The 25,229-nt window shown below is 31.6% G+C and overlaps 1 protein-coding gene across 2 annotated transcripts in view; it reads right to left on the bottom strand.

The window, feature by feature from the left end:
* The window catches only part of LOC114327508 (axin-1), a 220,694-nt gene that overhangs the window by 38,368 nt on the left and 157,097 nt on the right, over positions 1-25,229 (bottom strand). Inside the window, exons 5-8 of one of the 2 annotated variants that reach the window (XM_028276148.2) lie at positions 17,848-18,043; positions 11,570-11,711; positions 10,059-10,200; positions 8,004-8,159 (exon numbers count right to left, since the gene is read on the bottom strand). In XM_028276148.2, the coding sequence (XP_028131949.1) occupies positions 8,004-8,159; positions 10,059-10,200; positions 11,570-11,711; positions 17,848-18,043 (636 nt within the window). The remainder of the gene's footprint in view (positions 1-8,003; positions 8,160-10,058; positions 10,201-11,569; positions 11,712-17,847; positions 18,044-25,229) is intronic. The other variant, XM_028276149.2, reaches the window with a different exon arrangement.

Raw genomic sequence — 25,229 nt, 5'->3', positions numbered from 1 at the left:
TCGATTTTTTGAAAGTTCAACCGCGGTTATCTCGAAAACTAGCCATCCTACGAAAAAAATTGTAGAAACCTGTTTTGCTTAGAATGACCCAAAAAATACCAAAAAATGTTTTGTTTTGCGAGAGATCGCGGTTATGTAATTCCTCAAGTTCTTGGTCAATAACAATCTTATCGACATCCGGATCAACTGTTACCCAAAAAATTCGTATTCTACGGGTCAAAATACATGAAAAAAACTTGGGTAAGTCCATCTGAATAAAGGAGGCCGTTGTACCCCCCCTGGCGACAGGACTATATATTGTGTATTGTTTTCGTGCTGAAGTTACTGGTAAATTTATTTAATAAGTGTTATCATGGATATCAACGATGTGCGCACTCGTTTTAATAATAATTATATAAACGCAATAGTCAAGTCAAAACGTGATGACAATAAATCATTTTTAAACTGTGACGAATACAATAGCCGAATAAGTTAAATTAAAGAAGCGAAAAATATTTTGAGAACACCGGGTGCTAAAAAAACAACAAAGCACTATAGAATGGTTCGTAAATATGATGTAATTACAATAAGTGGTAAAGAGCGAGAGCGACTGATTATGCCAGTTGACAAAAACACCCAGTCTAAAGTATTATATTATGCTACAACTGTATATTATAAAAATATTATTATTTCCTTGTTTGTATTTATGAATATGTTACCCATATTATGATAAATAAAGACGTTTTATTTGTTTTTAATAACTACTTATATTTCTGCAACTACGTTTAGAAACATCTTAGTATCTCATTTTAAACACTTATTGACTCACACCGATTTATCTTCTGAGGCATCGATTTATCAACATTGACCATTTGCTTCTGGCCACTGTCGTTATTGACCGGTTATTGATGAAAAATCTAATTTTACGTTAAGTTTTTACAACATTGCCCAATAGCTAAGGTTATTGTCGTTAATGGCCGGGCATTGTCGTTAATAACCAAGGAAAATGGACATTCACGACAATGCCCGGCCATTAACGTCAATGTCCAATTTACATCATTGACCGTAACATATATATGTTTTAAAAAACAAAATTTTGGAATTTTATTTCAAGTACCTACTGGTAAGGAAAAATTATCAAAAATTCCATTTTTTGTATTTCATTATTAATAATAGGTTTGTTCTAGCATGTAGATTTATATTGTACTGATATTGTACTGCTTTACTGCGCATATTCAATCCACAAACTGGTAGCAAACTGTTTTTTAATAGAACACTTTTTTATCGAAGAAAATACCAACATCAAATGTGACTGGTTCATGTTTGTTTTTATTTATAATTTTGAGGCTAGATTAGAAATACATTTTTCTTATCTTATAAGTATCCAAATTTTCATGAGTGGAGTGACAAAAAAGGATAAACTTAAAAATGAGTATATTAGGGGAAGTCTAGGTGTGGCACCAATTGATGCCAAAATGAGAGAGCATAGGTTTAGATGGTTTGGTCATGTTCAACGTCGAGACGCTAATCACCCAATACGAACAGTTGCTGAAGTGCAGATTCCTGGAAGGAGTAGAAGAGGAAGACCAAAGAAGACGTGGGGGGAGACGATTAGGCAGGACATGTTGGTTAAGGGGATTAATATTGATATGACACAAGATAGAATTGTATGGACAAATGCAATTAGGGAAGCCGACCCCGCATAGGGATAAAGGCAAAGATAATGATGATGAATAAGTATCCTTTTCAAGATTTATGCTAAATATTGAAAATGAATGTTACAAACGTAAATACTGGTAAGTAATAGTCAAAACATATTATTTTCATTTAAAATTTATAAACCTCACAAATAATTCCACTGTGCAAGTCACAAACTGAAAGTCCTAGCAAAATCCGCAAATTCTTTTGACTTATTCAAGTCAGTTTCCAAAACAAAATTTACTTTCGTTAGAACGCTCGACTAGTACGTTTCAAACTAGTAATTTGTGTACTTAAACGCCATCAAACAAATGCGCATGCTTCTGAAAACTGATGCTAGAACAAACCTATTCTGTAGTAGATGGCTTAAGGGCATAGGCGCAAAAAGTCGCCTGTCAAAATGTTCAATGTGTTTTAAATGTATTCATTTTTTTAGAATCCTGAGAAAACTAATAAATATTTTTGAAAAATTTAAACGCAGAATGAAAGACTACATTATTACCGAGGGTAGAAAGTCTCTTAGAATAAACAAAGCGTTTCTTTTAAATGAGATATTTAAAATTACAAATCACACTAAATTTTCTCTTTTTTTTTTCACCCCTGTAACTTATTAAAACGAACATTATAAAAGTTTTCAGGGACTTTCCACCCTCGGTAATAACGTAAACTTTTAGTCCACAGTACATCGTCCTTTTTGGAAGATGATTACAAAAGTCTTAAAAATGGTCTTAACTGATTCGTTTGAGCGAGTCTACCACTTTCTGAAAAATTTCAGAGTGCAGGTTGGACGCGTTTTCGCGTCTCGCGTCGTTAACATATTTACGTTGTTGGACTAACGAAACGCGGCTGTAAATTTGTCAGACAAGAGATCGACAATCTTTAGTAATTAAATATAAGTACTTTAAATTGAAAATTAACGAGTTTTGTAATAACAAAATCGTAGAGTCCGACACCCGCAAGATGTCACCCAAGCGCGGTAGTTTTGTTATTACAAAACTCTTAATTTTCAATTTAAAGTACATATTTAATTAATAAAGATTGTCGATCTCTTGTCCGACAAATTTACAGCCGCTTTTCGTTAGTCCGACAACGTAAATATGTTAATGACGCGAGTTATAGTAAAACGACCGCTACCATCCAGTAAATTCTACCACGTGGATTCAATACGAGGCTACCGCCTGTCGCAGCGTTGAACATTCTGGACTTATTGCGATGTACTGGACTAGCAATTCAGCAATAATAAAAATTATAAAAGACCATGTAAAAATCAATATTTTTCAGTCTGATTTAAATGTTAAAGTAAATCTCTGCTTTTAAATTATTGAGTTTTAACTAAAATCTTTGTTTGTCGAAATAAAAGTTTTTAATTGTGACGTTCAGTTTTTAAAAGTGTTTTTCCCAAGAACATTCATAATTCGCGGGACGCAGAAACGCGTCCAACCTGCACTCGGAAATTTTTCAGAAAGTGGTAGATTCGCTCAAACAAAGCAGTTAAGACCATTTTTAAGACTTTTGTAATCATCTTCAAAAAAGGACGATGTCCTGTGGACTATTTCATTCTGTGTTTAAATTCTTCAAAACTACTTATTACTTTTCTCAGGCTTCAAAAAAAATTAATACATTTAAAACATCATTGAACATTTTGACAGGCGACATTTTGCGCCTATATTCTTAATGTTAAAAGTTCAGCTGAATCAAACTCGTACTTTTGTTTTGACCGCTAATGTTGATTGTGCTACTACATTTACGACATTAGCAAAGGCGAGAACGATCTTAGCATTCAGCAATTGTATTTTGTTAAATGCATTTTTTTAAACATATAAATAGAAACTAGACATAAAGATTATAACACAGGAGATTAACGCATATTCTTTGTAAATAACCAATTTTGTATACGGAAATTAGCCATGCATTTTAATGGAAAATTAAAATGATCTAAATAAATCATGCTAAATAGAATGAAGAATAAAACATGCGTAAGACAAATTAAAGGGTCTTTATAAACTTAAATACTAAAAGGCAAATTGGAAGCATATTTTTCATACAATAATTCATGCATGCGACATACCTTCCAAAGTAGTATTGGTTGATAAGTTAGACCATTTTTACGTAAAATCCTATTTCTATATTATAAGGATTAAATCATATGAAAACTTTCACTCCAGTCAGTATCAAATCACTAGAGTATAATAAACCAGCATTTCTGTCTGATTGACTTGAAGAAAACATTTGACAGAGTAAGACTCAAAGATGTAATCCATCTTCTGTATAATAGAGAAGTTCCGCTAGATATCAGAAAAACTATTGAAAACATCTACCAAAACAATAAAATGGAAGTCGGAATAAATGGACAACTTACAGAACCTATAGACATATGCAGCAGCATAAGACAAGGGGACTCGTTGACCTCTATGCTCTTCAATTTAATCATGGATGAAATCATCAAAAGCGTCAACAAAAGAAGAGGATATAGAATGAGAAACAAAACGGTAAAAATACTTTGATGCGCAGACGGCTCAATATTGATAGCCCGAGATGAAGACAGTCTTAAAAGATTAGTCCACAAATTGAACATAAGAGCAAAAGAATTCAATATGACAATTTCATCTCAGAAAACTAAATCAATAGTAATCAGTAAAGAACCGATTAGATATAAAATAGAAACTAATGTCATCAGTATTAAACAAGTAATGTAAATAAGATACCTTATAATTTCACTGTAACAAATAGACTGCCAGGATGCCTTAATACCACTATATGGCGAAAGCGACATATTAATACTGAGATGAAATTTATAAAGCCAGTGTAAGACCAACAATGACATATACAGCCACAACACAAAGACTACTGGAGACGAGAGAGATGAGAGTACTGAGAAGAATTATAGGAAATACGTTGAGAGATCGAAAGAGGAGTGAAGACAGAAGAAAACATAACGTACAGTTTATAACGAATGGACACTAAATAGAAAAAAAAAATAGAATAACAACAAAAGCAGAATAGGGGAGACACGTGTGGTCAAAATAGCAATGGATAAAATCACCGATCGATAGAATAAGTATCGGTCGACCACGCAAAAGATGGGACAAGAGGTATCAATCCGCCAATGAACAAGCGTAAGTGCTTATAAAGAAAAACAAGAAAAACAAAACTTTCACCACTAATAACCATGTATTTAGAACCTCGGTCTCAACGGTACGAATAGCTTTGATGAATACCAACCTTTGGAATAAAGATGGCACGTAAAAAGATAATTGGATTTCACTACCCTATCGAAACAAGATTCACTTCTGTCAGATGTTCCAAGACAACAAACTCTCCATTTTTTTTAGTCCACATAGTTATGGACACTTGGTAAATATATCGAGTAAAAATTTTTGTTATTTTGATATCTTGATAAAGAATTCTAAAAAATCGGTTCAAGTTTTCACATGATCTAAAACTATTAGTCTACTAAATTAGTTTCAAATATTAATAACCAATGAAATAATCGTTAAATTATTTAAATTATACAGATTTTGATGTTAATTAAGACATTCTAACAAGTTTAATACGTTATCGAGATTAATTATAAGAATTTTAGAACTTTCGATACCTAATTAAAGTAATAGTAAAATTATGTTAAATTTTTATTATGATTATCTTCTGTTTCCACACTCAGTATAATTATTTTGCAAATTGAAGTTATTAGAAAATAAAATAAGCTTGAATTATGAACATTATTTACACATTTTTTTTTCAATATAAAGGTGAAAGTTCCGATCAATCTACCCATGTTAGTGAAGACGAAAAAACACAATTATGCTCATTGGACAATTTCGATATATGTATAAACAAACGAAATAGATCAAGAAACACGAGGATAAACGTAAAAAAACTAGACATCTACTTCATAAATCCTAGATTCCTCAAGAACTACGATATTGGGGATATTCCGAAAGAATGACTAAGATGTGTGCTCATCTGAATATACTACAATACAAAAAACTCAACTCAGTGAAATGTAAAGAATAGAGGACGATCAGCTTGATGAACCATGTTTTAAAAGTCTTCCTGTGAGTGATGCATAAACGTGTCTAGAAAAAACTAGTCAATAGAATAACAGGAAACCAAATGGGATTTAGAAAAAATTTATCTTAGCACTAAATATGAGAACATCCATAAACTACGTCGTAAAATTTTTGGAGTTTTTAATATCCTCCCCCCTTCCGTCGTAAAGCGTCGTTTACAGTTGCCCCCCCCTCATACCGACGTCGCAATTGCAACTCATGACCCCTCTTTTTAGTGATTTTTTTAAAATTCCATGTTATTTCTGGATTTTTTAAAGTTAGCTCTTAAAGTTTATTTACGAATGTATCCAAATCAGTATTACTGTGTAGCTCATATCCGCGTACTTTTTTCTCTCAATTCAATGTACAACTAATTAGCTTTATTGGGACAAAAGACAACACTTTTATCGGAGTTCCTATGATTTCTTAACTGCATCATATAAATCTTGATATTTATTTTGTTTTGATTTCAATGCCATTTCTTTTATTTAAGTATAACTACAATGTACTACCTAAATAGAATAGAATATTTTATTTCTATTCATTCTTGTAGAATTGTTTCACACAGAGTCTCCTGTAAATAAATGAACAGTTTAATATTTATTGCTTCCAGACGTTGTTCTCTATAAAAGCGTTTGTTTAAAGACATAGAACAATGTTTTATTGTTTGTGATTCTGTACAAAGCTGCTAGCAATATTATTAAAGCTGTGAGTGATAACTAAATGAAAAGTATGCGACAAAAGTAATATACTAATTCTTTTTAATTCTAAAATAGGGTATATTTTTTATATTCGTAAACATCAAACGTCGTTGGATGTGCACTCATGGCCCCCTCCCCCCTGTCATATACCGTCGTAATAATAAGCAAAGTCCCCCTCCCCCTTTTCAACGACATAGTTTATGGATGTTCTCTATGAATTATTTACTGTACAAGCACTCATAGAACGGTTTCGAGATGTCAGCTGTGATGTATTCATATGTCTAGTTAACTTTGAGAAAGCATTCAACAAAATACAACACAGAAGGCTTGTAAACCTATAACAGAGCACATAAATAGATGATCAGGATGTGAAAATCATTACCTATTTATACTGACATCAAAAAGCTGTAATACGAATAGATCAACAAAAATCTAAAAGAAACTGAAAGACGAGGAGTACGACAAGGGTGTGTACTGTCCCCTTTACTTTTATATATGTGGTTAGAAGAGATGTTTAAAGCTGCAATAGAAGACGTAAATGAAGGTATATCAATTAACGGAACACTAGTGGATAATCTCAGATATGCAGACGATCAGATAGATACTCAGATATGTAGATAGCAGAGAACGGCTGCAGATTTTAATTGATCACACTACGGAGTACTGCAAGAGATATTAGAATGGTTTTGAATTCAAAAAACAAGTCATGATTGTCAGTTAAAACAAGATTGAAGACGAAAGAATCTACGTTAAAGGAAAAAGCTTTGGAGAAAGTACCCAGATACAATTACCTGGGATGTGAGCTAAATGAAGAATTGGACGGTAGCTTTGAAATAAAACGACGCATTAAGATGGCCAGAGGCGCTTTCAATAAGATGAAGGCAGTATTATACAATGGAAAATTATGGATACAACACGTAACAAAAATGAAAAAAGAAAAAAAGACTCCAACACTATGAAGGAAAGAAAAATGAGCTATTTTGGTCACATACTCAGAAATGGAAAATATGAGTTGATGTGATTTTTATACAAAGGAAGGTGGTATGAAAAAGAGGACCGGGGAGACGACACATGTCCTGGTTAAAAAATTTAGAATAGTGAAGTGGAAAATCAACAACTCAACTCTTCAGAACTAATGCAGAGAGTAAATGGGCCGTGATGATCGTCAATATCCTTAAACCATTAACAAGAAGAGGGTACAATAGCCTTGTCCATAGGCCTATCAGCTCTAGAAGTGTAAAATGGGTGATATCTCCAAGAGAGTGCGCAAGTAAGTCTGACGAAGGCAAGTCAAAACATATACCTATTAAATATTGTGATAAACAAATCCACGAAAATAATTTCAGAATAAAGAATGGAAACCAAACAGTTTAGCATGTAGTGATGGATATTTTAGGTTTTCTCAAAAATAATTATAAGGGAGAAAGAATAAATTCATTTTCCTAGCTTATTAAACTTCTCGCACTTCTAACATAAAACTCATTTAATACAAATTCGTATAATTTTAAACTTGTTTTAGTCCTTATTAATTTAGTTTTCCCAAAACCATTGTAATTCCGTTTGTTTTAATACTTACACTGAACTATCAGTCATTGACATATTGTCAGATTCCGTCCTAGCGTCAGAATGGCTACTGAGAGAGTGCAGTTCGCTATCTTGCCTTGAGACAGGGTTATAGGAATTATAGGCTGCGTGAGCTCCAGATCCACTCAATCCACGGTTCATGATCATACTACACAATCACACGCAAATCCAAACAAAATCAAAAATAAATACAATAAAGGTGATCTGAAAGTTGTATACAAATAGGATGTACCTTGTTTATAAAATTATTATTCTTTTAATATTCTAAATATTTTAATATTTCAGTACCAGCTTTTAGCTTGGCTAAAGCTTATGTAACATTTCAGCCTTCAAATTGAAATTCAAAGTAGGAGAAAAAAAATCTTAAACAAAAATCAAAATAATTTTTTTGCGTGTAGTCGTAATATATATGTATACGCTGTGAGCTTCGCTGGTGTCGCTCCTAGCGGACTACTAATTCAACTTTCACCGGTAATTTTTAAATTTATTATTTAATTGTTATCGCTTAATATTTACAACGCAAAAAGTAATTAAATTGTAATCGATTTTTTTAAGATTTTGCTAATCATTTTGACGTTCTATTGACAAAATATGAATTTCTTACTTGGGATACTTTCACAATTATCGTGTAGATGGCGCTAAGATTAATAGATTAATAGAACATTAAAAAAACTTAAATTCAGTATTTAAAACGTAAGTATATTTAAGGTAAAAATATATACCACAGCTTTGACCAACTAATATTTTTTATAATTAATGTTTTTAATTTTAATTTTAAATTAATCACTTTGACATTTATGTCAAATTTCCGGTAAAGGTTTACAGACTTATCACTACTGGCCCTTGCGAATTTGTAAATATCCCCTCTACGTACGAGCTCACAGCGTATACAGAGGATATCAAACTAGAAGCAAAATAAAAGTTGAAAATATTTTATATTATACAGCGTGATCAACTTTTGTGACAAAGTCTGTTATGTAATTTACTTTTTTTGTTGAGAATTAGCCATATTTTTTACATTAAAATAAGTTTATTTGACGTTTTAATTTCCACTTCGGAAAAAAGAACTCGGTACTTGCAGAGTGCTGTCAGAAGTGAATAAATATTCGATTATATTCGATTTTTTTTTGTTTTATTTAATTTTATTTTATTTGATATCATTTTATTTAATGTAATCCATTTTATTCAGTTTTATTTAATTTCAATTAATTTGATTTTATATCATTTTATTTAATTTTGTTGTAATTCTACCTAATCTCTTATGTTATTTATGTTTATTTATTTTTTTCAATTTTAATGAATTTTCTTTAATTTTACTTAATTTTATTTTACATAATTTTTATTTAATTTTATTTATTTTGATTAATTTTATTTAAATTTATTTAATTTTATCTATTTTTTTTATTTAATTGTATTTAAATTTATTTAATTTAATCAACACCCATAGAGTTGACACCACCCAGAACAGTCAATAAAATAAATGCTGTATCTATAACAGAAAAATGTCTCGCACTATATTTTTCGGCAAAACTGAAGCAATCAATCCCGACAGGTTTGAAACCCAGTCAATAATATCAAATTCGGGATACATATTTAGTTTTACCATAACAACATGTATCACACTATTTTTTTTTTGAGAAAATTGAACAAATCACCCCTATAGAGCTGAAACCACACTAAATAGATAATTCGGGATCTGTACTTAGTTTACTAAGAACGTTAAAATAAGTGTATGGATATGTATATTACGGTATACCGCAAGGTTACTACTCGCATCACCATTTTTGAATGACGCCAAATACGGTTTTGGTCCCGTCAAAATTCCATACCGAGCTTACAGTAAAATTGTGGTTTATTCCTAACAAAAATAGTAAATCATACCAAAAAAAATTTATTTACAAAAATAGAAGGTAGCTGTATTATAACTCACTATAAATATACAACTTTCGTTTGAAAATGATATTAACAAAAATAAAAGGAAAATGACTAGTGATCATCGCTAAGGGAGCAAGCCTCAAAAGCGACAGCGCAATATCATAAAATTTACCTAGCAAATGTTTCAGACTTCGTCCTAGAATCCACTGCTCTGTGTTTCTGAGATATTAGTAAAAGATCTTTCGTAAGGCGGACAGGTGGAGCACCAACAGTAATATTTGGAGTGTGGTAACCCGTACTTACACTAGCGGTACCTAAAAAACATAAGTGATCTTGAATGTGCAATAGTTGATACTAAAACAATTGAGAACATTTCTATTAAAATATATAACCTCTTTTGTGATTGCTTGGTAGCCTGAATGTGTATAAACTTGTAGATATGTAATTATTTTAATTAACTCCTGTTTTATACAGGGTATCCCGGAAAATAGTGCGTTCCTTAAAGGTATGGGTTGAGTGCAACATTTAAAACAAAAAAGTCATAATATTTTTTTAAGTCAACCGTTTTCAAAAACAAATTATTAATTCTATTCCCTTTGATTAATTGTACGCAGAAAAGCAAATACAGCTGGCAATGTTGCGCTCCTTGTTTACATACTACCGTACTATGCAAAAATTACTGTGAATCAAATCATGAATCACAGGTTGTTAAGCATAATATTATGTATTGATACTGGCAACAGTGCTAGAGAAAAAGCATATGCTTTTATTAGGTTTGTTCTAGCAAACAGTCAAACTAATCAGACACTGTCAGCAAACAGTTGGTCAGTGAGAGAACATAATACAGTCACCCAGAGCTATCCCCTCTACTCGCGCTGGTCCGCTATTCGCTGATGGTTTCAAACCGTTTGAAACTGATGCTAGAACAAACCTATTAAATATCCAATAATTAAAGTTTGTATACTGTTTTACCTTACATGAAAAATAATAATTATTAGAATAAATGTTGATGTGCTGTTGTTATTATCACTGACTATATCCAAAATCGCATCTTCTGCATTATTTAGTCTATGGTTAGTGCGTGTTCTCTCGCTAGTTTTTTTTAGGTACCACACAACCCGTCTCTAATAACCTTTGGGACACATTCACAAAACTTCGGGCATTAGGATGTCGTCGTTAGGGATAGCGTTCACCATAAAGTCCTATTGCTGTCACAGTGAGCTTCACCGTACGTAATTAACACAATATCGTGATACTCGCGAATCGAAAACATGACAATTCTCGAGTTACAGATAATTACGACTGTTTACATTAATGTATAATACCTTCTCTGTGTCAATATAAATGAAACTGACGGGTTGCCAAATGTAAGTTTAACTAAAAGAAATTTATTTTTATTTTTTGAGGCAACAGATGATTTTAGAAAAAAAATGTAAGTATATATTCGAAAATTTTCTTTTAAAAGGTTCATTCTACCCATACCTTTAAGGAACGCACTATTTTCCAGGACACCCTGTATATAAATACACGGTATATATCAAGTTTGGTGTTAGACAATCCAAGAATTCTGTCAGGTAATTCAATAATCCATCTTATCGGTTTATTCGTGTCTGACGATATTGTATGTTAATCGAGGTATAGATTAAAAAGAGTTATTTTTTTAAATTTCCCAATGATACTTACCAGATACATGACTTAAATGTACAGGAGGATTCATAATCAGTTCCATATCTTCATGTAATGTTGGTAGTGGATCAGGTCCATTTGCCAAATTGGAAAATTCGTTACCAAAATCGCTACTACTGCTACTAAGATTTTGAATATTCTGTAATGAAAAGTAAAACTAAAAAAGTATTTGACAATGTTAAGAGTAAACTAGAGAACATTATAATATTTGTAATGAAAAAGAAATTGACCAAGAAAAATGGAGAAATAATTAAAAACATTTAGGCTTAAATTAAAAACTGTATCAGTATAATGTTCAGCTAACTCTGTAAAAATACCGGAAGTGTCGATTTTTAGGTTTTGTTGTAGACGAGAAAGTATTTAGGTTTTTCCAGTAAGCCTAGGTTAAAAATCTATTGAAATTTTTGTAAATATTATATGGGTGTTTGTAAATTGACCGTTTTTATCAGCATGTACTACGAATTTGGGAAAAAACATAATTTATGTAGGTACTATAAAATTTATGGGGAGAAATACCCATAAGATGGATAGAAAAAAATGGGAAGAGGAAAAGTGTTTGATAGAAGGTGAAGAGATGAGAAAAGGATCGAATGATAGAAGTTTATGGGATCCCGAAGAGATTAGTGGTACGACAGTCATTAAGTTCTTGAGTTAAGAACAAATACGGTGACGGTAGTTATTTTTTTGTGTTAATGAATTTCTTCATAAATAATTTGTCAGAGTGTGACAACAAGATTCAAAATTGAAATTTTTATTTTCCCGCTAACAAGTGTACACTAAGAGCCGGTATAGGTGAAATTTGCTAATCATTTTAGTCACGATGAGAGTCTGTAACTTAAATAGTAGAACCTACAAGAAAACGTATGAACACTGTGCAGCCACTTTTTAGTGGCACATGACTCGACAGTGGCGCATCAAACTTTCCGTTTATGGACGGGATAAATAAATTAAAAGGTACCCTCCCTCAATACCAGAATTAATTTTTTTTTCATTTTTTTAAGTTATATGTTATTAACGACTAAGACTCAGCATAATTTTAACATCAGTTAAATTTAAATTTTCGTAAACATTATTGGATACTGGGCAGAACATCGAAGTTGTCTATACGTAACAAAATGTTGGTATACAATACAATACTCAAACCGGTCTGGACCTATGGGATCCAGCTATGGGGTACAGCAGCAAAATCCAACATATCCATAATGGAAAGATTACAATCCAAAGTGTTACGCTCTATAACAGATGCCCCATGGTTCGTGTCAAACAAAGACATTTACTGTGATCTAGAAGTACCTACGATCAGTGAAGTGATAGTTCAGTGCAGTGTTCGGTACATAAAACGTCTAGAAAGCCATCCAAATGCCCTGGCAATAAACTTGCTTGATAATAGTCAACAAACTCACATACTAAAACGTAAAAATCCACTGGACTTTATTTATAAATAAGTTTTATACCTCACCGTAATTGTGTTTATATTTTTAGATATATGTATTGTTTGTAAGTGTAAAATGTATGTTTGTATGTAGCATATTATCGGAATGTCATGTTTGTTCCATACTAGAGGTCCAGTCATTGGACTGACCTCTCTAACGTCAATTTTTTTTTACTTCAAACCTCAAAGACGCTTATTGTTAGAATTTTTATAACTAACAAATTGCTGAATAAACATTTCAAAAAAAAAATTAACCCACCACCCCCTTCCCCCACCATCAAAAACTTTATTTTTCGTTTTTATTTTTCTTAGGTGGGATGAAATCAATTTTAAAATTTCAAAAAATTCACAGTCATAGTTGAGGCTTTTACAAAACATGTCTATTTTTTATGGACCCGTAGGTTGAGTGTAAAACAAAAATGTTTTTTTTTTCGGAAAAAAGCGTATACCTTTTTTTTGGGATTAACTGCAGGTCAAATTTTTTTAATCTTATGTATTTTATCAAGCACTATATTTCTAATTTTTTTTCAGATTTTTTCGTAAGGTTCGCCACCTTCAAAATCCAAAAACCTGTTTTTTAGTGGGTTTCTGGAGATTTTAACGTGTTTCTCCTATTTTTAAATGCTCTAACGGGACTCAGTAACTTCAATTTTCATATAGCCTATAAAAAAAACATTGATATGGTTCTTCTCAGAGGCTTTTTTTCAGTGTTAGGATTTTTTTTTTTTTTTTTTATTTTAAACTTACAAACACCACCTAGGTAGTAATTACATGTAAGAGTGCTCATTACTTGGTATAACAATATACACACAAAAAGTACAAAAAAATACAATATACACACAAGTACAAAATAAAAGTACAGAAAGTAAACACATTAAAAAAAAGACACAAGTTAATAAAATTTTAAAATTGAGCCCATTACTTATCTATTGATGATAACATTTTTTAATATCCCTTACACTGCAGTTAAAGAGGTCTATATCACAGATCTTTATTAATGCATTACACTGATATTGCATATAGTTTATTATTGCACAAGTATTATATGGACTACAAGAAAATAGGTCATTACCGTTTACTCTTAGGTTGACCTTTGGCACATGAAACCTAGTAAAATTGATCAAACCACATGTCTTATATTTAACATTGTTAATAATATTATGTATAAACACAACACAATGCATATTTCTTCTTTGCTCTAATGACTGCAAGCCAAATATTTGAAGCAACTCTTTTGATGGCGTAAGGTGACTATACACATTGTATTTCTTAAGGTATAAATACCTTAGAAATCTTTTTTGTACCTTTTCTATATGATTAATATGAAATTTGGCTTCAGGAGCCCATACCACTGATGCATATTCCAAGTTTGGTCTGACTAAAGCGTTATATAGTCTAATGGTTGTGTTTATACTAAAGTGTTTAGAATTTCTTATTACAAATCCCAATATTTTGTAGGCCTTATTAACAATATGTATATAGTGTTCATTAAATTTCATGTTAGCCTGTAGGTATATTCCCAAATCTTTACATTTGGTTTTCCTAGATATTACACAGTTGTCAATTCTATAATTATTTTGAATGTAGTCGATTTTGCGAGTAAAAGATATGACTCCACATTTCTTAATATTCAAGATCATATTGTTGTCCCTAAACCATTCTATAACTGAGGTCAGGTCCTCCTGTAGTAACTGACAATCATTTGGATTATGTATAGTCTTAAAAAGCTTAAAATCGTCAGCATAGATCAAACTAGAAGAAAATTTAAGAGATTGTGGTAGTGAGTTGACAAAAATTAAGAAAAACAAAGGCCCTAAGTTGCTCCCTTGGGGGACACCAGATGTAGCCTGAAATTTATCTGAAAAACACCTACCAATTTTGACTCGTTGAAACCTTGATTCCACATACGATTTTATAAATGTACAAGCATCAGGCGAAAAACCAAACTCATTCAATCTCGATAAAAGAATGCCATGGTCAACCATATCAAATGCCTTTGAGCAGTCAGTCATTATTAAATCTAATTGGAGTTTATTATTTATTGCCTCACTAGCAAAATTAGACAGAATGCACAGATTACTAGTTGTGGATAACCCAGGCAAGAAACCATGTTGTTCTGGAGCAAATTCATTTTCAAAATTTTTCAGTATATTCATATAGAGAATAGATTCAAATATTTTAGCCAGAGAATTAAGGATACTTATTGGACGATAGTCTTCTATATTGTTTCTATTACCTGATTTAAAAACTGGAGTAATGGTAGCCTCTTTGAGTTTGTCTGGAAAGGTGTTAGTTTTAAGAGATAGATTAAATAGATGTGATAATGGTTTTTGAAATATATCAGAACATCCTTTAAAGATATAGGCAGGGATATTATCACTACCGGTGGCCTTTTTTGGCTTTAATTTTTTTATACTAACCTTCACATCTTCTTCACTAATAACTGAAAAGTTAAAAGATCCCTGTGAACTACCCTGATGTGTGGATGATACCTGATAAATTGAGCTAAAATGATGAGAGAAAGCCATGGCAATATCCTGAGGGCCTGTATATGTATGATCATTTAAAGACATCTCGTGAGGAAAACCCGCTGGTTTGTCTCCTATTTCTTATGAATGTCCAAAAACTATTTGGGTCATGCAAAATGTTATCTTCAATATTATTTTGATGCTGCATAAATTCATTTTTGATTTGCTTTTTAATAGTATTTCTAAGACTCTTGAATTTATTATTATCGACAGCACTAGCTTTTCCTATTTTTATATGTTTGCTTAATTTGTTTTTTGCCTGATTTTTCTAATAAGGTCTATACTAAAATAAGCTGGATATTTCTGTTTTTGTCTATTTTTAATAATTTTCTTTGGGATGGCTTGATCAATGCAGTCATACAATTTATCATAAAATTGATTAATACAATCTGTAGCAGTTATGCAATTATACATATCTGACCAGTCAGTGTCTCTTATTAATTGATACAAAAGATTAAAGTCCCCCCTGGCATAATCATACTTATAAGACTGTTGTATATTACTCTCAGTGTATGAATTATCTTTAAATTCTAGAACATTTCTAGTGTCGGGTGATAATAATCTTCAGAAACCAAAGGAGACCCAGACCTAGTTAGATTAGTTATGGATATGTTTGACAGTATAAGATCAAGCAGTTTATTTTTACAATTTGAAATTGTATTATATTGATTTAAATTATTTAGATTTTGAAATTCTTTAAGCAAGCTGCTCTTTTCAGAACTTAAGTTAATAAGTCCAAAAATATTAAAATCTCCAAATATAATAATATTAACATTTTCTGACAATACTTGGTTATAAAGTTCTAAAAGTTCTTCATAGATATCTAACCTTACACCAGGAGGTATATATACACAGGAGACATAAAATGAATATGTTTTAAACCTTACCTTAAGTAACAAGCACTCAACAATTATATTACAATTAACTTTAATACTTTCTACAATATATTTCTTTTTCAATGCTACCATAACTCCACCACCCATTGTCTTGCCACTGGCCCTATCTTTGCGGAAGACTATGTAGCGATTATCAAAAAGTTCTTCATTGGAGATTCCATCTATAAGCCATGTTTCAGTTAATAGGATTATATCAAAATCTTCACTAAGAACATTGGTATATAGTGCACTTGTTTTAGTGCGTAGGCCTCGTACATTTTGATAGTAAATGTTTAAATTTTGGGTCTGCAGTGTTTGTATCATTAATTGTGTCGCAAGTGTCAGAAAAAAGGCACGTCCGTGATACATACACATGTATAACAGTTATTCCAGTTGTTGATAGATCGCGCTATAATCGAAAAAAAAATATTTAGGTTTACCGATTTACTGATTATTTACTTATTACATATCTATACGACTATAACTTAAAGATCTTGTCAATCTTTCAGTGTGTCATTAATGATGTAATATATGATTTTAAAAATGTAGAGAATCATATCATAGCATGACATTTTAATTAAAACTGACAGTTGTCAGAATCGTAATCGTAACTTGGTATAAAACAAATCAATTGTGTTTATTTCATTTATAAAAAGGTATGTTCTTTGATTTGTATAGTTTTATAAATTGTACAGATTATAGTCGTATAGACAATACATAAATAATTTTTTGTTCGATTATAGCGCCATCTATCAACAACTAGAATAAATGTTATAAATGATTTTAATCACGGACGTACCTTTTTTTCTGTCACTTCCAACTTAATGCGTTAGAAAGAAATCGAAAAACTGTGACGCACTTAAAGATGCCTATGAGAAGGAGAATATCTATTTTGAAGTCTATAAAATAGGATAAATCAAAAACCCTCTAAAATAAACAGTTTCTCGGATTTTTGAAGGGGGCGAACCTTACGGAAAAATCTGATAAAATTAGGAATATACCTAGTGTTTGATAAAATACACAAGATTGAAAAAAATTAGATCTGCAGCCATCACAAAAGCCTTAACTATGCTTGTCAATTTTTTGAAATTTTAAAATTGATTGCATCCCACCTAAAAAAAATAAAAACGAAAATTGAAGTTTTTGATGGAAATAGACCTTAAAAAAATGAAAAAAATTTAATTCCGGTAGTCGGAGAGGGTACCTTTTAATTTATTTATCCCGTCCGTAAGTGGAAAGTTTGATGCGCCACGGGCGACGGATGTGCCACTAAAAAGTGACGGCACAGTGTGTTCATACGTTTTCTTTTAGGTTCTATTATTTAAGTTATAGGCTCTTTTCGTGCCTAAAATAATTAGCAAATATCACCTTTACCGGCTCTTAGTGTAGTGAGTATATTCTAACTACAACTACAAATACAAGAAGAAAAGATTATCTTACCTCTAAATATTGCAGGTACATATCACTTTTAAGGAAGTTGGGGTAAGTTGTTTCATCGATAAGCTTTTCAACAATGGCCTGTGCTTTATCGAACAACATCACGGGAGGCTCAAGGCACTGGGAAGATTTAATATTTTTTCCTATCTCTTTCCTCAACTCGTCGTCAATTGGAAGAGCGGATTTAACGAAAAATTTCCTGAAAAATAATACATTTATTGGTACACCAAGCACACAGAAGAATAACAAATTAAAAAAAAAACAATGTATCATTTAAAAAATAATAATAAAATTTTATTAAGTTCGTTTTATTGTCGTGAATTTGGTCATCATTTCTTTGAAAAAGACAGCAATTACGGGGCTATCCTAGTGTAAAAGTATGAAATTCATATACTTTTTTGGGAATATTTAAAATAAAAGGTACTGTAGATACCAATTGTTTTGAAGATTTGCACGAACATTTACTATAAAAAGTAGTACATACATGTAAAAAAATTTTCATAAAAAAATATTGAAAATTTATTTATGTGATATCTGCTGGCACCGTGAAAAAAAAACATAGCTCCACTGCTGCAGTGATTGGGACTAACAGAGATCCTGAAACATAAAATTTAAAATATAAGTTGTTTCCTATAGGGCTTTTCATCGATTGTCATTTGTTTCGAGCTTCTGTCATGTGTCACATAATATTAATATATCTACGCCATACATGTTTGGTTTGTATCATTGTTATATACCAATAACGTATGACGTAGATATATTAATATTATGTGACACATGACAGAAGCTCGAAACAAACGACTGTGAATGAAAAGCCCTATTCGCGGTGTGCAAGTACTTGGAGGGGATACGAGAAATGATCGTGCGAGAATAGTGGAGAAATATTGTAACTTTCTTAAATAATTCATTGTCAATTGAAATTGTCAAATTGACGTATATTTCATACCTACTGTCATTGAAGAAGAAAAATTATATATTGCTCCACAATATTGATATGATATACAATTATTATATAAAAGTAAATTTAATTAAGTATATTTTGCTTGCAGTACTGCATTTTAATAACTAATTTTATTTACTACATACAATTGTTTACGTTTTAATAACATAACCTGAATCTTATTTTTTCTTTATTCTATTTATGCGCCAGCAGGTGGCGCATAAATAGTTTAATTTTCAATATTTTTTTATGAAATCTTTTTTGCATGTACCTCTTTTTGTAATAAATGCTCATGCAAATTTTCAAAACAATACAGTACAGTACTTTTAATTTTAGAAATTCCCAAAGAAGTATATGAATTTCGTACTTTTACACTAGGATAGCCCCTTAAAGACATAAACGCTGACATTAGTCAGCAATTCCCAGAAAACATTACAACTCATTTCCGTCACTCCCTTACTAAAACATATTTTCAATGAGACAGCGGATTTTAGTCCCTTCTTTTTTATGTACCATGTCCTTTGAGAACGTTGGTTACCATCATAGCTATCTTAATTTTATTCGCTGCCACCCTAAATAGCATGCTTGTATCAACACCATACCAATCACGCAAGTTCTTCAACAATGAAGTCTTTCTTCGTCCAGGACTGAATAATATTTTGTAGCAACCTATATTTGGGACCTCTTATTACATGCCTGAAGTACTCCAGCTTTCTCTTCTTTGATGCTTTTTATAATGTCAGTGGTCTTGCTGAGACGTTCTAGTATTGTGGAGTTTCGAGTCTTCTCTACCCGAGAAACTTTTAAAATTCTTCTATAGCACCACATTTCAAGGCAATAAATCACTTTTTTTCACAGTCCAAAACTACACCCTATAAAGTAAGAGTAAGACCGAGAACACGTAGCAGCGAAGTAGCGGATCCGCAATGCCAATTGTAGGTCTCTGTTACATAATTTCTTGGACATCCTTCTAAAAACGGCTCTGTTCTCAATTCTGGATATAATTTCACTGTGACTCCCTGCGTTACAATTTATTTCCACATTACGTGCCACGTCGCTCATACAGGGTGTCTGCGTAACTTGGAACCATATGGGAAACTTTTTTAATATCAATTTTACGAAAAAAGTCATTCTTTATAAAGTGCTCTGCATAGTCTAAAACCTAAGATGCAATCATCAGATATCAAATTTTGTCAACAGTATACGAGGTATGTCAAAAAATATGAATTTCGCTCAAGAGCAAACTACCTTTATATTTCAAAATATCAAAAAATTTTATTATGAAAAGTTATTTGTAATTAAAAACCATATTCAAATATGCAATAACAGCCTTCTACTTGAAAAAAAAAATTCTGAAATTTTCCTAAATTACCGATTCCGAACATCATTTTTATTTATTAGACATGTAATAACTCATTTATTAATAACTTTAGGAAAAACAGTTATTCTTCATAAAAATCTGTGCATGGTCTAAACCTCAAAATGCAACCATCAGTTATCCAAGTTTGTTAATTTTATACGAGGTGTGTCAAATAATATGAATTTAGAAAGAATTCTTTCTAAAAAGAATTCTTTCTAAATTCATATTATTTGACACACCTCGTATAAAATTAACAAACTTAACTAGAACGAACTAATTAACTAGAAAGAATTCTTTCTAAATTCATATTATTTGACACACCTCGTATAAAATTAACAAACTTGGATAACTGATGGTTGCATCTTGAGGTTTAGACCATGCACAGATTTTTATGAAGAATAACTTTTTTCCCTAAAATTAATTAATAAAAGAGTTATTACATGTCTAATAAATAAAAATGATGTTCGGAATCGGTAATTAAGGAAAATTTCAGAATTTTTTTTTTTTCAAGTAGAAGGCTGTTATTGCACATTTGAATATGGTTTTTAATTACAAAAAACTTTTCATAATAGAATGTTTTGATATTTTGAAATATCTCTTGAGCGAAATTCATATTTTTTGACATACCTCGTATACTGTTGACAAAATTTGATATCTGATGATTGCATCTTGGGTTTTAGACTATGCAGAGAACTTTATAAAGAATGACTTTTTTTGTAAAATTGATATTAAAAAAGTTTCCCATATGGTTCCAAGTTACGCAGACACCCTGTATAAATGAGAGACACAAGTATTTCGCCAGGGGCCACGTCGCTCATTTTTGATATATACACGTATGACTAACTTTCATAGCCATGGATATCAGTGGCCCCTGAGAGTAGTAACCCGATTAAAGCGTGGCACGCAATGTGTTAACTGATATCCAAGGTAAATAATTTGGTCAACTTGCTCAAGTTTGACACTACTTACATACATAGATGTTGGGCCTGGTTATTGCAAACTTTTAAATTCAAAGGTTTACAACTATCAGATAAAAAATCGTTGTATTGATTCTGTTATTGGACGACGCCCTTGTGATCTTAAACCATGGTTAAGGTGAACATATAATTTATTTGTTAAAGGACCCCGCAGAAACCTTATGGGAAATGGCTCTCTGTCAAATGGTCTGAAACTTTGGGTTCTGGTAGTCCTTGATGTGTAGAACAAAAGACTCGATGGACCCCTAGCTACAAAAAATCATAGTTTTAAGATATAAGTCTCTGAAGTTAAAGGTACAGTGAGGACGTTTGAGTTGGAATAAATTCATTTTATCGAGAATGGACGACTCTGGAGATAAATCCCGAATCAGGTCGATTTTTATTTTTAAATTATAATTTTTGGCATATATATATCAAACTAGTGACGTCATCCATCTGGGCATGATGACGCAATCGATGATTTTTTAAATGAGAACAGGGGTTGTGTGATAGCTCATTCGAAAGGTTATTCAATTCTCTATTCAATAATATAAACATTAACATAATTATTTATACAAGGTGCTCAAAAAAAATGAGAACAACTAGTTTAAGGAGTTATTTGGTACAACTTAAATACAACCTGTTTCTCCAATGTCTTTTTGATGTATTTTATAATAATAATAATAATAATAAGACGTTTATTGTTCCAAAAAAAAAATATATAAATTTACAAAAAAAAAACATAGATTTGAAATGTGGTAGGAACAATGCGTTTTGATATCAGCATCTGTACTTTACCAGAAAATACAGGGCTGTTGAACGCCAACTATCTAAATAAAAAATTGTTACATTATAATAATAATTACCCTAATAACTTAACCTAAACAAAAAGAAAAAAAAAATCTAATTCTAAATTCACATAGAAGGAAGAAGAAGAAAAAAAGGAAAGGAAAAGTACAAGAAAAGAAAAGATGAAAAAGAGAAAAAGAAACGAGAGGAAGAAAGAAAAGAGCTGTTTACACATTTTTTACTGATAATTTAATAGTAGAGCTTTAATTTTCTTTTTGAAAGTAATAGGAGATAAATTACAATTCAAAATTTTATATTTATTAATAAGTGATGGAGCGATATAAGAAAATATTTTCTTAAAGATTCGCTTATTATGCTGGGGAGTTCTAAGTAAGGTTGTAGGTCTCAAGTTTCTTCGGTGCATTTCATTACTGAAGTTTAATTTATTGTACAGATACTTGGGTGTTTTTGTTTTAATGATCTTGTATGTAAAGTTTAGCGAGTGCAAAGTTCGCCTATTGAACATGTTTAACCAGCCAAGATCAAGAAGTTTGTGAGAAACCCTCTGACGTCTGCGTATTCCAAAAATATATCTAAGACAAGAATTTTGTACTTTTTGTACTCTTTTTTTATTAACAACACTTTAAAATGGTCGATATATATGATCATAGTGATTAAAATGAGAAAGAATCAAAGATTCACAAAGCATTGCCTTTGTTTTAATATTAAGAAAATGCCTGTGGGGGTATAAAGCCTTTAACATGGAGTAAGCCTTTTTTAAACACAAATTAATGTGAGTGTTAAAATTTAATTTAGTATCCATAGTAAGTCCTAAATTTTTGGCAGATGCTTGAAAAATAATAGTGTTGTTATCTATACAAGGTACAATATTCGTTGACAGATGCTCACGTTGATTTTCAGAACAGAACAACATGGCTACCGATTTAGAGGGATTTATTTTAAGTAGATGTTTGTTAGAGCTAGTTAAAATTTCCTGAAGGTCAGAATTAATTCTTGCATTGGCTAACTGCGCCTCATGAGGAGCGAAGGAATATTTTAGTTGTGTATCATCGCTGTATTGATGATAGTCACAATGTTTTAAGGACTTTATAATATTAAAAGTATAAATTTTAAAGAGCAAAGGTCCTAAGATACTTCCCTGAGGAACCCCTGACAGAATATTACATATATTTGATCGCTTTTCGTCAATTACCACAGTTTGAGTACGAAGAGTTAAATACGATGTTACTAAATTCAATGAAGTTTCATCGAAGCCTATATGTTTTAAAATTGATATTAAAATTTCATGATTGATCATATCAAAGGCTTTCGAATAGTCCAAGAGAATTAAAACTGTTGCATACTTTCTATCATCTGCGGATACTAAAATTTCTTTCTATTTGTAATAAATTGAATAAGAAAAAGCTCCAGTAGCTTTTCATATCTCTGCTACATTTTCTCTGCTACAATGGTCGGACGAACACTGAAATAAAATGAGCTGAAGATGGGAATTTGGCGAATAGAACAAACACTTCGAATAACCTGATCATTTACTTGTTTGTGCGCGAACGGCACGTTCGGTTCGTTTGGATCGTTCGGAAGAAAATGTTCTAGTCAGTACGCACCTTTACACATTCGGACCTTTATAAAAACAGGAATTACCGCCCGCACTGTGCCGGTCTGAGACTGCAAGTCTGAATTTGCTTCCACTCAACGCAGAGCAGATTGGTTAACAGTGTTCACGTCACGTCCCGATGTTATAGGGAACTATATATGGATGGATAATGAATACAGGGTGTCCCGGAAAATAGTGCGTTCCTTTAAGGTATGGAGAGAATACACAATTTGGAACAAAAAAGTCCTATACCATTTTTTTCTAAAGTTAACCGTTTCCAAAAAAAAGTTAACACTGTTTCCCATATACCTGTATTTTAATGTTTGGAAATTTTAATAAACTGGCAACATCGTACGCACTACGGAATAATAACAGATAATAAGAACTCGTTTGTGATTGTGATTTACAGTATTTAAAATAATCCAACCTAATAGTAGGTAATACTTATGTATTTACTATTTGTTTACTAAAATTATTTTCTTTTGAAATGTATTGAAATAGGTACCTGTTGCATAATTTTAAAAGATTTACACATCTTTTAACATAAAAACACATCTTTTAACTGAACTAGTATTATGTATTTAGTAAGGTTTAAATGGGTTGAATGCTGAGTATTGCTGAGGGCTTTAACTGAATTACATAGTTTTAATAGTTTACAGTGGAACTTAAATACACCGGATAATGTCTCAGTAATTTGTTTACTTGTGAACTGAAATAACTAAGTTGTACTTACTTGAAAATAATTATTATACCGAATAGATGTTTCAAGTAACCTTTCACAAACACCATTCATAGGTAATAATAACACATAATAGGTAATACACCAAATACTATTGACTATAATAGTCCATAGTATTTGAATACACTCACTATTCGAAAACATTTTCGGCATTGACACTAAACAGGATTCTTTAAAACTATCTGTTTACTATCTATCTTCTATCTATTTACATGGGACTGTCTATGCTTAAATTTGCGTACCGCACATAGTTGTCAGATTTAAATTTCCATACCAAAATGTATTTTAATTTTTTGGTGCATTAATATCTGGGGCATATAATGAGAGGTAGCAGATACAGGATGCTGCAGTTAATACTCAATGGAAAGATCGACGGAAAAAGAGGAATTGGTCGAAAGAAATATTCATGGCTCCGAAACCTTCGTCAATGGACTGGCTTATCAGCAGATCAATTGTTACATGCCGCACAAGATCGAGAACGATATCGGCAAATTGTTATGGAAGGTACCCACGCCTAAAAATTTGGGCACGGTACTTGAAGAAGAAGAATGGTGCCTTCTACCTATACCTTTAAGGAACGCACTATTTTCCGGGACACCCTGTATAATATAGGGTGTTGGTATCTACCCGACATATTGAAATACATGAAATAAAAAAATACTATTTATATTTCGCGTAGTAAGCTGTCACATAACTATTTGATTCATTGAGTAAATATTGGTGCGAATTAGCTGTTAATCAGCGGTAATTTCAAAGAAACTTTCAAAGCGTTTCGCGGGACGGAAAATAAACAAAACTATGCATATCTCTTACTTTCTCTATGTATCTATACCTGTCTTTATCTAGATCAGCTGCGCTATCTGATATAAAAATACCGCCGATGATTTTTAGATTTTGTTGAATACCGTTTTGTGAAGTACAACGATTTGGAGTGTTGTAGCATTACAAATTCCCGCTACAATGTTTTGTTATAAAATTCATTAATT

The sequence above is a fragment of the Diabrotica virgifera genome, chromosome 7 (genome assembly GCF_917563875.1).
Source record: "Diabrotica virgifera virgifera chromosome 7, PGI_DIABVI_V3a".
NCBI lineage: Eukaryota > Metazoa > Arthropoda > Insecta > Coleoptera > Chrysomelidae > Diabrotica > Diabrotica virgifera.
This window is presented reverse-complemented; position numbering and strand designations above follow the sequence as displayed.